Below are 16458 nucleotides of genomic sequence, written 5' to 3'. Positions count from 1 at the left end.
TTCCAACATCCAAAACAGCCTTCATAACAGCACACAACACACACAGTCTTCACAACAGGGGGATCTTCACAACTTAGTCTGAGGAAGTAGCATCTTCTTCACCTTCAGAATCAGAACTGCTACTAGATTGAGAATTGTACCTCTCACTTGAGGTATTGGCATCTGACTCCTTGGTTTCACCAACCTTATCCATCTCTTCCTGTTCCAAGCTACTAATGAGAATCTCTAAAGCCTCTTTCCTAGCCTTGGCAATCCTAATCCCATTTTCCAGCTCCTTGCAAGTTTCCTTCAATTGAGCAATCAAGCCACCTTGAGAGGCTGGCTCCTTCTTTGCAGATGTCATGACAACGTCATTGACATGGCTTCCTTCAAATAACTTGTAGTGAATAGACAGTGGAGGCTTCCTTTTACTGGGAATATCACTTGTGTTTAGAATACCAGGTTGCTGGCTCAAGATAATTCCATAAATGATAGATGGAAAGGCAATAGGCAGCTTTACTGCATTAGTGGAGGCATGTCTAACAATCTGTTCAAACATAAACCTTCCAAAATCAAAGTTGAGCCTGGTTCCAATAGCATAAATGATTCTTCCAAGACCATTAGAGATAGTTGAGATATGATTTGTTGGCACCTAGTTGGCTGAACCAATCTTATGCAAGATGACATATTTAACCGTTAATTTTCCAGTTGAAAGATGCTTCTTGCTAGGCCATTCCTTAACTTGGCCAGCAGTAATAGTCCTACAGACTTCATTGTCTGTAGCCTCTAACTCCACACCTCCTTCAATTCCTCTCCCTAGGAACTTATTAATTATGGTTGGGGAGAACCTTACACATCTACCTCTCACAAAGACCTTGCAAAATTCTTTGCTACTCTTGTCAGAAATATCCTCTGGGATATTCACAACAAACTCTTTCACTAACCCTTTAAAGCATTGGGGCAAAGCAACAACAATTTTCATCAGACCAGCAGTCTTGATTAATTCCATGACTTCCTTCACTTCTACATCCTCCTTCCCTAGCTCCCTCTCAACAGCAACTCTGCTTTGCATAACAAACTTCCACTTGGCAGCACCATCTTCCAAATGGAAAGAAATATTGTCCAAATGAACAACTACAACCTTAGCTGGAGACTTTTTAACAATCTGCCTTTTAGCAGGAGAGATGTCTGGGACATCGTCTTCGACATCATCTTCAGAATCAGAGCTTTCCCTGATCTTCCTCTTCTTGACCTCTACTTTACTCCATGATTTAGAGGGTCATACACCAGCAGTCTTCTTCCTAGTTCTGGTTGTCAACATCTTAGCCATAGTCTTACCTTTTCTAGTCTTCATTTTCCTTGCAACACTTGGTTTCAAATGATGAACCAAGGTGTCATCTTCTTCTTCTGAACTTTCTTCCTCCAAATCAATTACTCTCTCTCAGCAGTGTCAGGCTTCTTAAAATGAGAAGCATCTATAGGATCTTTGCTAGACATGTTTTTTCTTAGAGAGCATAGTCCCTCAGCCGCAATGTCTTTTTCTGATCTAGATTAATCATCATCTTTCTCAGTTTGAGATTCCACCTCAGGAGAGGGGTCCCTTCTAGACAGAGGGGTTGAAACACCCTTGACTGCATGCCCTTCATTAAGAATCCTAGTTACCAGGTTCCTAATGACACGATCTGTATAGTGCATGTCATCCTTAGCAGGAGGGTTATCAGAAATGTTACCTTGATTGTTTCCAGTTGTGAAAGGAGGGCCAGGGGCGTCGCCTGGAATAACAGAGAGGGGAATAACCTCCAAAATATCTTCATCCAGAAACTCCATGGAGGGAGTCCTTGCCTTGTGAGTGGGTTTTGATCCTGAGGATGAGGGATGTTGTGACATTTTGGTGGACTTTTGAAAGAAATCTTTTTGCCCTAGCAGAGGTTGTCTGAGAAGTTGGATGAAGATGGAAATGGTTGTGTTGAGGTAGCGTGTGGAAATGACATAGATACTAATTCCAATACTAGGTAATGATTTACCATAAATGTGGCACTTTATTTTAAGTGGGCAGATAATATTTTTATTACCTTTTCCACTCCACTTTAATTTCTATAACTTCTCATGAATAACAATCCCCAATTTCCCTCTTAAATATTTAAACTGATTAACATTCAGAGCCCTTGCAAATTTTTTAGCTAATTGCATTTCATGCTTTAGTGCATTGATTTTTTCTTCCACAAATTCTCTAATGAAGTGATGATAAATATCAATGTGCTTAGTCCTGCTGCGCTGAATAGGATTTTTGGAAATAGTTATAGCACTTAGGTTGTCATAGTACAATGTCATGACATCGTGTGTGACATTGTATTCAGTCAACATTAGTTTCAACCAACCTTGTTGAGAACAACTACTTTCAGCTGTTATGTATTCAGCTTGATATATAGCACAAACACCATTTTCATCTTTGAATACTTCCGAATGTGTAGGAGAAGGAGTCCTTGCACTCTCCATGCCAATCTTCTTACCATTGTTCTTGACACATTTGCTTTGAGATAGAAGGATAGACTCTTCTTTCTGCTTGACTTGTAGCCCAAGTCCAACAAAGCTCTTCCCAACTTCAGACTGCATTTGACTAGCAGGATAAACTCTTCTTCCTTACCCAGATCTCTGACATTTTTATTAGTTTTTGATTCGATAAAACTTCTCGGTTTTTGTTTGCTTTCTAACCTTTCCTTTGGATAAATAGAAGTGCGGTGGCGACTCGACTTGTATGACCTACTTTTGATTTAGTCAATAAATCTAAAGGTAACGAATACCCCACTACAACAAGCATTAAGTGTATGGCCACTTATACCACAATAAAAGCATGTAGGCACAAATTACTTTTATAGGAACATATGATTTCTTTTTAGGAAATCTCTTCTTAGGATGTTGATGAACTTTTTGTGCTTTATTCACTTTTTCTTTGTTGGATTGGTCACTTGCCTTAACAAAGATAGTTTTATTTGTACTTGGTTTGTTAAACTTAGAATAACCAAGACCGCTTTTATCATTTGAATATATTTGTTGGCTAAGAATATTTTCCAATCCAACTTGTCATTTTTCATATCTTTCAAGAACTTTTTTTAACTGAACAATTTGGAAAGCAAGTGAATCACAATTTTTGCATGTAAGATTTTATTTTTCCTTTTCAAGAAAGTCTTGTTTTTCTATTTCAAAATTCTTTTCCACGGTGCCAATCTTTTCTTCAAGAGATAAGATTTGTTTCTTTTGAGTTGACACCGTTTTATACAAAATATTACATTCATTTAGAAGTTTATCAATAGCACCTTGAGTATCGTTATGAGAGAATGTTTCATTAGTAACCTCTTCTTCTTCATCATCGGAATGGTGTGAAGCCATAAATGCAAGATTAACAAATTCTTCACTTTCAAAATCGGAAGATGAACTCACTTCATTATTTCCCATGCAATGTAGGCTCTTCTAGATTTTGAGTCCTTTTTTTTTGTTGAAACTACTTTCTTTGAGAGTTTTGGACAATCCGTCTTTATATGTCCTTGCTTTTCAAATTCACATCAAATGATGTTTTGAGTAGACATAAATGATTCCTTCTTGTTAAAATATTTCTTCTTTCTTGCAAAGTTAGAATTTTTGTTAGTACCAAAGTATTTACCTAACCTTTTTACAAGAAGCATGAAGTTCTTATCTTCCTCCGGGTTGTCTTCTTTTTCAACTTCTTTGGAATCAACTTTTAAGACAATGCTTTTAGATTTCTTGTCTATATTCTCATGCTTTTCAAGTCTACCAATTTCCGTCTCATATTCTTGGAGTTTATCAAACAATGTTGCAGACGTTAGTGTTGATAGATTTTTCTTTTTGGATATCGCAGTCACTTTCAGTTGCCATTCCCCTGGTTAAAGATCTGAGTACTTTAAGATTAAGTTCATCATTATTTAAAGTCTTACCGAGCATTTTCAAGTGATTTATCAAATGCACAAATCTTTTCTACAAGTTGAGAATTGATTCTTCGGGTTGCATTCGGAATAATTCATATTCTTGACTTAACGTATTCAATCTTGATCTTTTAACTTCTGTGGTTCCTTTATGTGTTTCGACCAAATTATCCCAAATTTCTTTTTCCGTTGTACATGTTGAAATACGAAAGAACACATCCATGCCAAGAGCACCTTGAAGAAGATTTATTGCTTTCTTGTCATAAAGAACCCTTTCAACATAAAAGAGATTTTTCTGGTTTAGAGACAAGTTTGTTCTTATTTTTCTGGTTAGGTGATGAGTTTGGAAAGTGATAAAGTGTAGAAAAATAAATAACACAAGGATGTATCCTAATTCCCTTCATAATCGGAAGGTACGTCTAGTTCCCTCTCAATACAAAAGAGATTTTACTATTTGTTATGACTTGTACAAGACAAACACAATCACCAAGAACAACCTCTTGTGATTCACCAATTTGATATGAGAACAATCCTCTCAAATTCAACTTTCTTGCTTCCAACAATATTGGATAGGAAGGTGTTTACAAAACAAACAATCTTATTTTCAATAGTTTTTTAGTGTAAAATTTGTAGTATAATGATCACACTAAGTGATATATCAATGTACTTGATCTTCTCTTCCAATATCAATAATTCACACACACAAAGGTGTTAGATTACTCAAGTATTTTCTAGTTTGAATGATGTGAAAATATGCAAAAAATATCTTGAATAAAAGTTGATAATAAGAAATGTGAATTCTGAAAATTCTAAGAGTTTTGATTGGAAGATGTGAGATTTGAATTTGTAAGATCATGTATGTATATGTGCATAACACCTCTAATGAAACATGGTTATGTTCTGAAAAATATCATGAACAATTTTCAAGTTGAAATGAAATGATTCCATGAAGTGGTGCAAGAAGAGGTGTTAGTAAAGCTACTGATTTTTCAAAAACGCACAGTGGTAAATCGATTTACATAGTGGGTAAATCGATTTCCCTTTGGCAACGTTTAAATTATTTCAACACAGTGGTAAATCGACTTCCCTAAGAGGTAAATCGATTCCCTATGGTAATGATAAAAATTATTTCAAAAAGTTACAGTGGTAAATCAATTTCCCTAAGAGGTAAATAGATTTCCGTGTGATAATGATAAAAATTATTTCAAAAAGTTACAGTGGTAAATCAATTTCTCTAAGAGGTAAATCGATTTACCTAGTTGAAAAATTTATTCTTTGTGTTTGAAAATGTATAGGCTTCAGTGGTAAATCGGTTTCCCTAAGAGGTAAATCAATTTACCCAGTTGAAAAATGAAAAATTTAAGCCCAGGACATTTTCCATGCACAAGGAAAGGTTATGCAATGGTTGTTTGAATACTTGAGCATCTAAGACTATAGTGAAGGTAACTATTCTCATTATACCTTCTTGAAATACAATAGCTTAAATTCTTGAATCATGATACTTTATCTTTGAGTGACATCTTTGTCTTCTTGTCACTTGGAGATTTGTCTTCATCAAAGCACATTCATCACAAATAAGCCTGACTTCAAAGAGATATGTTTCCGACCAACTGAGAATAAAGATTGTTGTCTTTAAATCCGTGTTCCAAAATGGTGATGCTTCAACCAAATGATGTTTCTATCTCATTATGCTGGTTTTTAATCATTTGGTTCACGGAGTCCCAATCTCTACACAAATCATCCTTACTATTTCCCAACTAATTTTTCAAAGTAGCATGGACATACTCAACTCTTTTAGTTGTTGTATTTTCAAGGTGTCTAACCTTATCAGTCCTTACACAAACAATTTTCTCCTTCACCTGGTCAGGAATTGTTCTTTCAACATATTTCAAAAAATCTGGATACTTTTGACACACTTTCTTAAATTGTATAACAGAATCAACATATAATTCTTTTGTGGAATAATTTACTATACGATTTCATGCATCCATTATTTTTTTCCACAACCACACCCGCCTTCACCATTTTTCCATCTTCGGTCTCTATCTGTTTCGTCCCTACCGCGGGTTTAACCCGACTTTTCACATTCTTTGTTATATGATACCTACAAAGTACTGCATTAGAAGTAGGAAATACCTTTGCAACCGAATTCATCAAGGCGGTATTTCGGTTGGTAACAATCACTTTAGGCATCTCACTTTGGTCTTTCAACAGTGTTTGACATACCTCTAAGGTCTAAGTAGAATTCTCCTCTTTTTTCACTCTCTAGAAATACAAACCCAATAGAATATGTCTTATCAGCTGAGGTAACACCAACCATTTCCAGTAATGAAAGTCTATACTTGTTGGTCTTATAGGTTTAATTAAGTATGAACATATTAGGAAACTTGTTGAACAACTTTATAAAAATCAGGACGAGTCCAAAATATATCTTTAACAATAACTTCATCCTCACACATTCGGTGCCTAGACACATAAATGTTATCATCCAACAATTTCAAGAGTTGTTGCATGTTCTATCCCCTTAAGCGCCTTGTTAGTTTGGTACCGAATATTATACACTTGCTTGATATTTGATATATTTTCGGATCTTTTCCGTTTCAATGTTGCAAGTATAATTTTCAGTTGAACCAAATTCAATGTCATGTCAGTAACACTTTCCTTCTCTTTCGGCATGATTCGACACACACTAGAATGACCGACTAATTTTTCACACAAATCATGGTTATGCAAACCACATATGACATTAAATCTCCAGGTTTTATTTGACAACATCTAACCATGCACCTTAAAGGGACATTCACATTTTCTTGAACCGATGTTGTCTCTTTTAAAATTCCGTAGAAGATTTATATATTTCCCACTTCTTTCACAAGTCATTGTCATAAAAGTGCATCTTCTATCCGAACCATTATCATACCTTCCGATAACCACACCAAATCCAACCTTGAAGGCCTCCATATGAATCCATTGAAGCATTTGATCAAGAGATTCAAACTTTTGCTCATTTTTAAATTGGTTGTCATTATCTACCGACTTCACAACAACACGTTGGACATTCTAAGAAACAACTTGTTTGGGGAAAACATCGGGGTTTACCATATCTAATGAAAACAATTACAATATAACAGTTTATAAGCGCCACTACTGAAAACAAAATTGGAAAATGAATACAAACTACTTCCGGAAATGCATCTCCAGAATAGTTCATGCTTGTTCCGGAGATACATTTCCGGACAAACGCACATTTTTTTAGACTAAGAACATGATTAATGTGAGCAATGCAGTGTGAAATAAAATATCTTTATCTAAAACTCTAACTTCTTTTGCTCCCTTTGATGTGGTGAACCATAAGATTGGAGATTTGGAGTGAAAAAGTGAATTGAGAATGAATGAGTTTTTGGTGAGGGTTTGTAGAGGAAAACAACAATGACAATAATGGTTGTGTGATCATGTAACTGTGGCTTTTATCAGATTATGTTGAAGATGCATCTCTGAAAATATCTGACACGCAAATGTGACATAATATTTCAAAATCCCACCTAAGTGTCTAGAGATACATCTCTGGAAAGTCTATTGAACTGATCTGTTATGAATATATTTCTTGAAATATACTAGAGATGTATCTCCGAAATTAAAAAAACTCAATTTATTGGACGCCACTCAGAATGTCCCGTGTTTAGAATATATTTGATGTGTTCGAAGATGTATATCTAAAAACAGAGAGCATTTTAAAAATTCGGCATGGTGCATAAGAAACATATACAATATTTTAAGAAATTCCCTAAAAAAAAAGGGAAGTTTCATTTCATTTTTTTTTCATTTTCATTTGGGCCGAAGTTAACGGGCCAAACAAAACCCACCAACATTTCCCACAACCTAAGTAAAACCTTACTCATCATCCTCTATCCTTCCTTTTCGGCCAAAATAAAAAAAGAAAAGAAAATCCTCTTTCCTTCTCAACTTCAGAAAGAGAGAGAAACGAAATATGGCAACAACAGAACCACTCGTCGAAGGCTCCACGGCAGAGGAAGTGGCGGCGGTGCCAGTTCCGGCACCGGAGGTAGGGTTAAAGCACAAACTAGAAAGAAGATGGACTTTCTGGTTCGATAACCAATCCAAACCTAAACAAGGCGCTGCCTGGGGAACCACTCTTCGCAAAGTTTACAGCTTCGACACCGTCGAAGAGTTCTGGTGGTACGTTTTTTTTCGCAATTCCCTTAAATTCATTGCGTTTCAATTGAATTTAAGCTCGTAATCTGAAATATTCGGTTTCAATTTCATGTAAAAAATGTATTTTTTTTTGTAGATCTTAGGAGTGAAAACCTAGAGCGTGTATGTTACATATTATTTTATGTAATTATTGTTATTATTATTTGAAGATTCAGGTTTGGTAAATGCTATAGAAATTTGATGAAATTGTTTGTGATGTGGAAATGTTGTAGTTTGCATGATCAGATATTCAAGCCCAGCAAGTTGCCTGGCAATGCTGATTTTCACTTGTTCAAGGATGGGGTTGAACCGAAGTGGGAAGATCCGTTGTGTGCCAGTGGAGGAAAGTGGACTCTCACCAGCAAAGGGAAGGGCAATCTTGATACCATGTGGCTTGAAACTGTAATGTGTTTATTCTCACTGATCTCTTTTTGTGTTTAAGGGAATATATGGGGTGATATGGCATTTGTGATTGTTGTTTTGCGACTAATTATGGTGGTTTTATTGAGTAGTTGATGGCTTTAATTGGGGAGCAATTTGGAGATTCCGAGGATATTTGTGGTGTAGTTGCGAGTGTACGCCAGTGGCAGGATAAACTTTCGCTGTGGACTAAAACTGCAGCAAATGAGTCTGTTCAGGTCTGTTTGTTTTTCTTATGAATGTAAATGTTGCATGCAGATTTATATGCTATTGTATTCTGTGTTATTGGAAAATGTTATTGTTATAACTAGACAACGTTATGCGTGAGAAAGCCTTATTTCAGTTTAACTCAGAGTGCGTCTGGATGTCAATGTGAGAGAAGTATCAATGGTGAATGTTGAGGGAAGTATCAATGGTGAATGTTATTTTTTTTAGACTTAGAGTGTCGGAATAAACAGTTTAACTAAGCCTTTATTCAATAAGTTATTCTAGGGTGTCTATTAAGATTTATTGAAAAGTAAGCTGAAAACAGCTTATGAACATGTCATTTAAGTTATTTTTAATATCTATCCATACACTAACGTAACCGTTTATGTCATAATTAATCTCAAATAAGCTCTTTGAAATGCCCTCTCAGAGCCATGTTAGTAACTGTTTCATCTTGAATGTGTGAATGTATCATATAAGTTTTAGTTCCAGATTTGTGATGGCACTATTTGAACGTAGTGCAAATTCCTTCCATGAAGTCATCCGTGTACTCCTGTATAGTCAATAGTGGCCAGCCTCTATACAAAACTCTATTGCAGTGCGGTTTTGTGACAACCGTAGTGCTCCAATAGTAGCTGCGACAGTGAAACTAGTAAAACTCAATTTTTTGTTTGGCTTTTTGGTCATTTAAGCCTAAGATAGTTGTTTTTTGGCCTCAACTTATAGCTGTCCTCACTATTTTTTGGCTTTTTTTGGCTTATTCACCTTTAAATTTTAATTGGTGACAAAATAGGACCTGAATGTCGCCATTTCTTCTTTTCTGAATGGGATTCATCTCCCCCTCACCTTGGAGATGGTGACAACATCATCAGAATCACTTATATTTATTTTAATTGCTTAGATGAGTTATTTTAAACCTTGGAAGCTTAAACTTATTTGCTTTATATTGATTTGAATATTGGTAGTTATGAACTTTTATTCTTAGTTATGGATATTTATTTGATGTTGTGATTTTTCTATTTGTTTAGATTTTGTCTTCTTGTGTATATGGTATAAATTTCTTGTATTGTTTCCCTAAACTTTGACCCAGCATCATACCACTTCCAGCTATACCGCCACCCAATGTCATCCCATAGTTCATAGGATATGACATTTGATATGAGCTTTTGTTTCCAAATTTATGTTGCAGATGAGCATCGGAAGGAAGTGGAAGGAAATCATTGATGTTAGCGACAAGATGACATATAACTTTCATGTAAACTTCTTCTCATAACGACTTTTAAATGTGGCTAATACAAAAATATCTGCTATTCTTACATGTTTAAGTGTTACAGGAAGATGCTAAAACTCGAGGTGCAAAGGCTCGATACACTGTGTAAATGCTACCAGAGCTTTTTTCCGCTCGTGCTGCTGGCAATGCTGTTGTACGCCATGTGTATTAGAATGCATTTCTGTTTCATTTGAGGCTTAAAATTTAGTTTTTGTACCCTTTTTTCTTTTTTTTGCTTGTAATACTATTATACTATTTTTCTCTTCCAATTCTCATAACTGTCTTGTCATTTTTCATTATAGTTCATTCACAGTTTCCTCTTCGCCTTCTAAAAGGCTGAAATTTTGAATATTTTTACTCCTGTTGTCCATGAGTTTTTGTTGTGTTGATTGTACAATCATAAATCCTAATAGTGGGTTAAGTCTTTGGAACTGTTTCTGATTTTTTTAGTTTAATTAAGTTTATAGATTAATTGTATGTCTCAAGTGAGAACACATTTTATACATAGATATAATATAGAGTTATATCTATGTGTTGAGTGGTCAAATATTGGTAAGGAGTTATGCTATGTTTGATTTCGTAGTATTTATATCTGTATGGCAATGGCACTCTATTCCCCTTCTTTTTCTCCCTCTCAACAGACACTTTACATTCCAATGAAGCAAATCTTGGATACTATAAACTAAAATATACCATCTAGAACCATCATTATTAATATATAATTAACATAATTTGAAAGATAATTATTCTATATTTTATGCTCAGCTACATAAATCAACTTTTAGCATTTTAACATAATGTTTTATTCAACTTTTAGCATTTTAACATAATGTTTTATTCAATATCATATTTTATCCAAATGGTTAATTTTGATATTTTTTTAACCATTTCTCTTATAGTCTTTTTAAATCTCTTCTATCTTTAATTATTTGACTTTTTTATTTATTTGATCTATTCTATTTACTAAATATTTTATGTATCCAACTTTATTTTCACAATCTTTTTTATTATAGGGGATATTCTAACGGTCTAATATTATCGTTTATAGTAATTTATAATCTTATTATATTTAGTCTTATTACATATCCAATACAATTACACTTATTTTATTCTTGTATTAATTTTTAATTGTCTTAACATTTTATCTTGTACAACATTACAGATCTTATTACAGTTCGATACCTTTGTGTCACATAAAATTTTCGTGTCACATAAATTTTTTGAAATCCTCTTCCATTTCAGTTTCAATTCAATAGTTTATATCTTATATTTCTTCATTATTTTGTATTATAGATTCAAAATATATAAATTCCGTGATTTGTGAAATGATATCATCTCCAACTTTCTCTATTATTTTAAAAAATGATTTTAAAACAGAAAAAAATGAGGTCTAAAATTCCAATCTCATTTGTGTAAGGTTAGGGTCAGCATTATATTAGTATATTGTGCATGTGAGGGTTTACAAGAATCAAGGAAACAAGTTGTTAAAAAGGGATCAACTTCTTTCATAACCGGCTCACAAAATCAGAAAGAGGCTAAGAAAAATTTATGAAAAATATGATGTATAGTACTAAATAACACTACTCTATTTCTTGATAGAAACCTCATTAAATTTTATAACATTTCATGTATCTAAACTCTAAAGAACAAAATAAGACAGCAATTATATAAGAATGAAAATTCAAAACTAGAGAAGATTTCCTAGTTTACATTCTGCTGTCAATTGAAAAACCATCAAGTTTCAACATGAAAGTTTATAACATTGTAATTACAAAATGTTGAACATCTATTCAATTTATCATGCAAGAAAACCAAGCCATTCTCCATTCTTCTTAGCCAACCTGATCAAACCTTGTCTCTGTTTTGCATCTGCTCCTATTGATTTGCAGAATTCTGTAATTACCTAACATTTCAAAACATCAAAGGTAAGCATTTCTTTGCTGTTGCATGTTTCAAACAGTTTCTTTCACACAATTCTCAATCTCTTATCATGTTACACAACTAGTACTTTCTGATTGGTCTTTCATTGATGTTTTCATGACCTCCACACAACCGCGATTGCGGCCTTATCTTATCAGCGGCATTTTACTGCAATTCTTAAAAATTACAACCCGGGCGGCTGATTATCATCATCTATCACTTATAAAGCACGGATACTGAAAACATGACACTGACACGTCAACACCGATAATAATTTGAATAATTTGAAAAACTGAATAAATTATACGGACATCACCACGACCCCGCTTTAAAACCATCTCTAATCCTTCAATTCTATCTTCTACTTGCCTTAGTTTTCCTATAAATTTGTTTCTCAAATCCATTTTCTTTTAATCAAAATCCTCCAACCTAATTAACCTAGCTTTGAAACAGATAAAGCTCATATCATCCTAATTCAAGAGAATCATATGAAAAGAAACAAATCGCTAAGATATAAACAAGCAACTATTACTAAGAAAATTGAATAAAATTCACCTGAGAGTGTAAAGCAATGGCTTTGCCTCTAAGCTGATTGAAACGTTTCTTCCCAACAATATTACGAGTAACAACAACAATTGGAGCAAACACACCTTTCCCATCATTAACATTCTTCATCATAGGTTGCAACCTCACTGGCTTACAACCTCTTCCAATTCTAACTTGTGATGAAACTGACTTGGTCAACATAGTGTAATCTTCACCAACTATAGAAGTTCCCCAACTTCCATAGAATGAGGAACCAACACACCCTGTTGCAGAAATTGAAGTAGCCATTTAGGTTACTAGGATGTTTTTTGTTTTTGCTTGTGTGAATATAAAAGTAGAAGGGTTGTTTGTTTTAGGTTGTTAGAAACATTAGCTTGAATGCATGGTTTATAAAATTTGTATGTGAAGGAAGGGATATTTGGGTGTAAAATGGAGAACCAGTGGTTTAGAATTGGACTAGAGTGTGAATCACAGCTTAGAAAGATTAGGAGCCACATATATTGATGGCTTTGATTTTTAGTTTTTTTTTTTTTATAATTAAAAGTCTATAAAACAAATATGACTTGTATAGTGTGACATGACATTGAGGTTGTGGTCCCATGATTACTAGGAGGAAATCTGAACCTTCGGTTCTAGTGGGTTGAGTAAAAAAAAACTGGTTATCATTTTTTCTTTTTACAAAGTTTGGTTATATGTTTACCCAACTTCAATTTTTAAAATATTTTTTATTACATGAAAATTAATTGTTTAGCAAGAATTTATCTAGATTGTCTTGCATCAAATTGTCTCCTTCTATGATATAGACTAATGGAGATTCTGTTGATGATGGACAATTGAGAGTAAAGAAGAATTCACAATTTTATTAGTGAAGTAAGAATGAATTGAATTGATTGATCAATCTACCTTTTTGGTTATATATATACAATGAATTAAGTTATGATCAGCTTAAATAATATACGGTCTAAAGATAAAATTAAGCAAAACGAGCTTAATATTGGATTTTTAGTGAAGTTAATATCTTCCCTCAAATTAGACTTTGAATAGTGCAAAATCTTAATTTGAACAAAATAGATAAAAGTAGTTGACTTTTAGAAAGTCAACTACTTGGATTTTATGTCATACTTAGTGCAAAATCTTTATTTTGAAATTGGAATAGATGGATGATTTTAGATTAGATCTTTTCTCTTATTACATGATTATCCAATTCAATATATTTTGTTATTTTCATGGAATGTGGGATAATGAGCGATGTAGATGACATACTTGATGTCATAGAAAGCTAAAGCTAGTTGAGTAAAAGAAATGTACATATCTTAAAGAAGATATTTCAACAAGTTATGGAAGTCATTGTCATGTATTCTATTTCAATAGATGCCTAGAGACAATATTTTGTTTCTTTAACTTCCAACAAATGAGGCGGAAGCTGACAAATTTACCGAGATAACCCACTTTTTCGAAGAAATTCCTAAAATAACCCACTTTTCAGGAAAATTCCCAATCTACCCCACTTTTAGGAGGAGGCGCCAATTGGATTGGCGACCCCTCTTAAAAATTACAAGGAGGCGCCAATTGGATTGGCTAGGGCACCTGCCCTAGCCAATCCAATTGGCGCCTATGTGTATTTTTTAAGAGGAGGCGCCAATCCAATTGGCGACTCCCTTAAAAAAGCCTCAAATGAAAAAACTTCCAACATGAAAGTTGTAGATCTTTTCAAGACAATGAATTTGGATATAAATTTTGCATCATTTGGATTTTTTATGAGAAAGTTATGGGCAGTTGAAGTTGGACTTATGAGTTTTTCAACTGTAATCTGACCTATAATGTCTTGCATTATTTCATGTGTTTCTTTTAGAGTTATGAAATTTTGTCCAACATAACATTTGAAGTAGACATCTTAAATTTTCTAATGCACTTGGTCCCACCTCAAAATAATTAAAAATGAGTGAGTTAGGTCCCTGCGAAGTTGACCTAAAATTAGGGTTTCAACTGTAATTTGACCTATAATGTCTTGCATTATTTCATGTGTTTCTTTTAGAGTTATGAAATTTTGTCCAACATAACATTTGAAGTAGACATCTTAAATTTTCTAATGCACTTGGTCCCACCTCAAAATAATTAAAAATGAGTGAGTTAGGTCCCTGCGAAGTTGACCTAAAATTAGGGTTTCTGTCAAAATGATCTATAATGTTTTGAAATGAATGATGAGCTTCCAAGTTTCAAATGGATTTTTGATGAACATGAAAGTTGTTCATATGGCGACTGTTGCTAAAACTTGAATGGAGGCGCCAATTGGATTGGCTAGGGCAGGTGCCCTAGGCTAGGGCAGGTGCCCTAGGCTAGGGTAGGTGCCCTAGCCAATCCAATTGGCGCCTATGTGTATGTTTTAAAAGGAGGCGCCAACTCAATTGGCGAGTCCCTCATAAAATGCCTTTTTTGTCTTATAAATAGATGCGTTGTGTGACCTATTGTTCCACAACTCATATAATCAGTTGGCTATCATGTTTGGTGTTCGTCGCCGATACGGTAAGGTGATTTACACACAAGAAGCCTCAACATCTAACCCCCAACAACATTCTCAGCCCAATTACTCACAACCACCTATCCGACAAACTTTCCGTTCCACAAACACACAAACATACAACCAAAACATGCCATTCACCCAACCCCAAAACCAAGAACATCCCCCATACCACCACCAACAAATGGACCATCAACCTTCGACCCAACATCGCTTTGCACCCACACCATCACCCTACCAAAGTCGCCTTACCCAAAACACTAACCGCCCCATCACCTACCGTAGCCAAGAACCCCAAACATCACAATACCAAAACATCCCACAACCATATCTCTTCCAAACACCCCAACAACCTTTCCAACCTTTCCTAGACCCATCATTGTCACCCATGTCCCCCTTCAACCGTCCTGGTCGCCCATCCATGAGTCAACCACACCCCAACTTCTCTGGCATGGGTCATGAGCTCAGCTACGCCGGTACACCATCATTGAATACTGAAGACTATGCTGAGTTGGCTGAATACCTCAACGGATCTTCTCCTGTAGGCGGTAATGACGCTCCTGGACCATCAGATGAACAAACACCGGTTCAGAATCGTCAACGTGGGTTAGGGCCAAGGGTTAGGGTAGCTAGGGGATGTGGGACCGGAGGTCGGTTAGGTGATCCCGGTCATCACCATTAGGATTCATTGTGTAAAATCCAAATTTTATTAATATCAATTCGTATTATGTCAAATTTATCTTTGTGTATTCTCCAAACATTAAGTTTCTTTCATAATTCTAAAATAAACACATATCATAAAACAAAAATTTATAGGTCAAAAACCCTAATTCAAGGACTTGTTATTGTTATGTTGAAGGGCTTGAATTTGGTCCCTTTTGGCAAAGTTCACATACACTTGTTTTGACAGAAACCCTAATTTTGGGTCAAGTTCACAGGGACATAACTCACTCATTTTTAATTATTTTGAGGTGGGACCAAGTGCATTGCAAAATTTAAGATGTCTACTTCAAATGTTATGTTGGACAAAAATTCATATTCCTAAAAGAAACACATGCAATAATACAAAACATTATGACTCAGATAACAGTTATAATGTCAAAGAGTCCAAGTTCAGGTACCCATACCTTTCTCATAAAAGCTGCAAATGATGCAAACCTTTAGTCCAAATTCATTATCTTGAAAAGATATACAACTTTTATGTTGAAGGTTTTGTCATTTGAGGCTTTTATCATTCAAACTAAAGGGCTTGAAGTTGGTCCCTTTTGGCAAAGTTCACATACACTTGTTTTGACAGAAACCCTAATTTTGGGTCAGGTTCGCAGGGACATAACTCACTCATTTTTAATTATTTTAAGGTGGGACCAAGTGCATTGCAAAATTTAAGATGTCTACTTCAAATGTTATGTTGGACAAAAATTCATATTCCTAAAAGAAACACATGCAAT

General features: G+C 34.7%; 2 protein-coding genes across 2 annotated transcripts; one reads left to right on the top strand and one right to left on the bottom strand.

Moving 5' to 3' along the window:
* Positions 1-7818: 7818 nt before the first annotated feature.
* LOC127091648 (eukaryotic translation initiation factor) lies at positions 7819-10452 on the top strand. Its single transcript, XM_051030337.1, has 5 exons — positions 7819-8114; positions 8363-8531; positions 8642-8767; positions 9946-10011; positions 10091-10452. Exons 1-5 carry the CDS (start codon positions 7906-7908, stop codon positions 10133-10135), a joined length of 615 nt encoding a protein of 204 aa, XP_050886294.1. The 5' UTR covers positions 7819-7905; the 3' UTR covers positions 10136-10452.
* Positions 10453-11589: 1137 nt separating this feature from the next.
* On the bottom strand, positions 11590-12959 carry LOC127091649 (protein PROTON GRADIENT REGULATION 5, chloroplastic). The gene is made up of 2 exons (XM_051030338.1): positions 12502-12959; positions 11590-11929 (listed from the first exon to the last, which is right to left on the bottom strand). Exons 1-2 carry the CDS (start codon positions 12778-12780, stop codon positions 11825-11827), a joined length of 384 nt encoding a protein of 127 aa, XP_050886295.1. The 5' UTR covers positions 12781-12959; the 3' UTR covers positions 11590-11824.
* Between the last annotated feature and the right edge of the window lie 3499 nt (positions 12960-16458).

This window comes from Lathyrus oleraceus, chromosome 6 (assembly GCF_024323335.1).
Source record: "Lathyrus oleraceus cultivar Zhongwan6 chromosome 6, CAAS_Psat_ZW6_1.0, whole genome shotgun sequence".
In the NCBI taxonomy this organism is placed as follows: Eukaryota; Viridiplantae; Streptophyta; class Magnoliopsida; order Fabales; family Fabaceae; genus Lathyrus; species Lathyrus oleraceus.
Note: the sequence above shows the minus strand (reverse complement) of the source record. Positions and strands in the feature narration are given on the sequence as shown.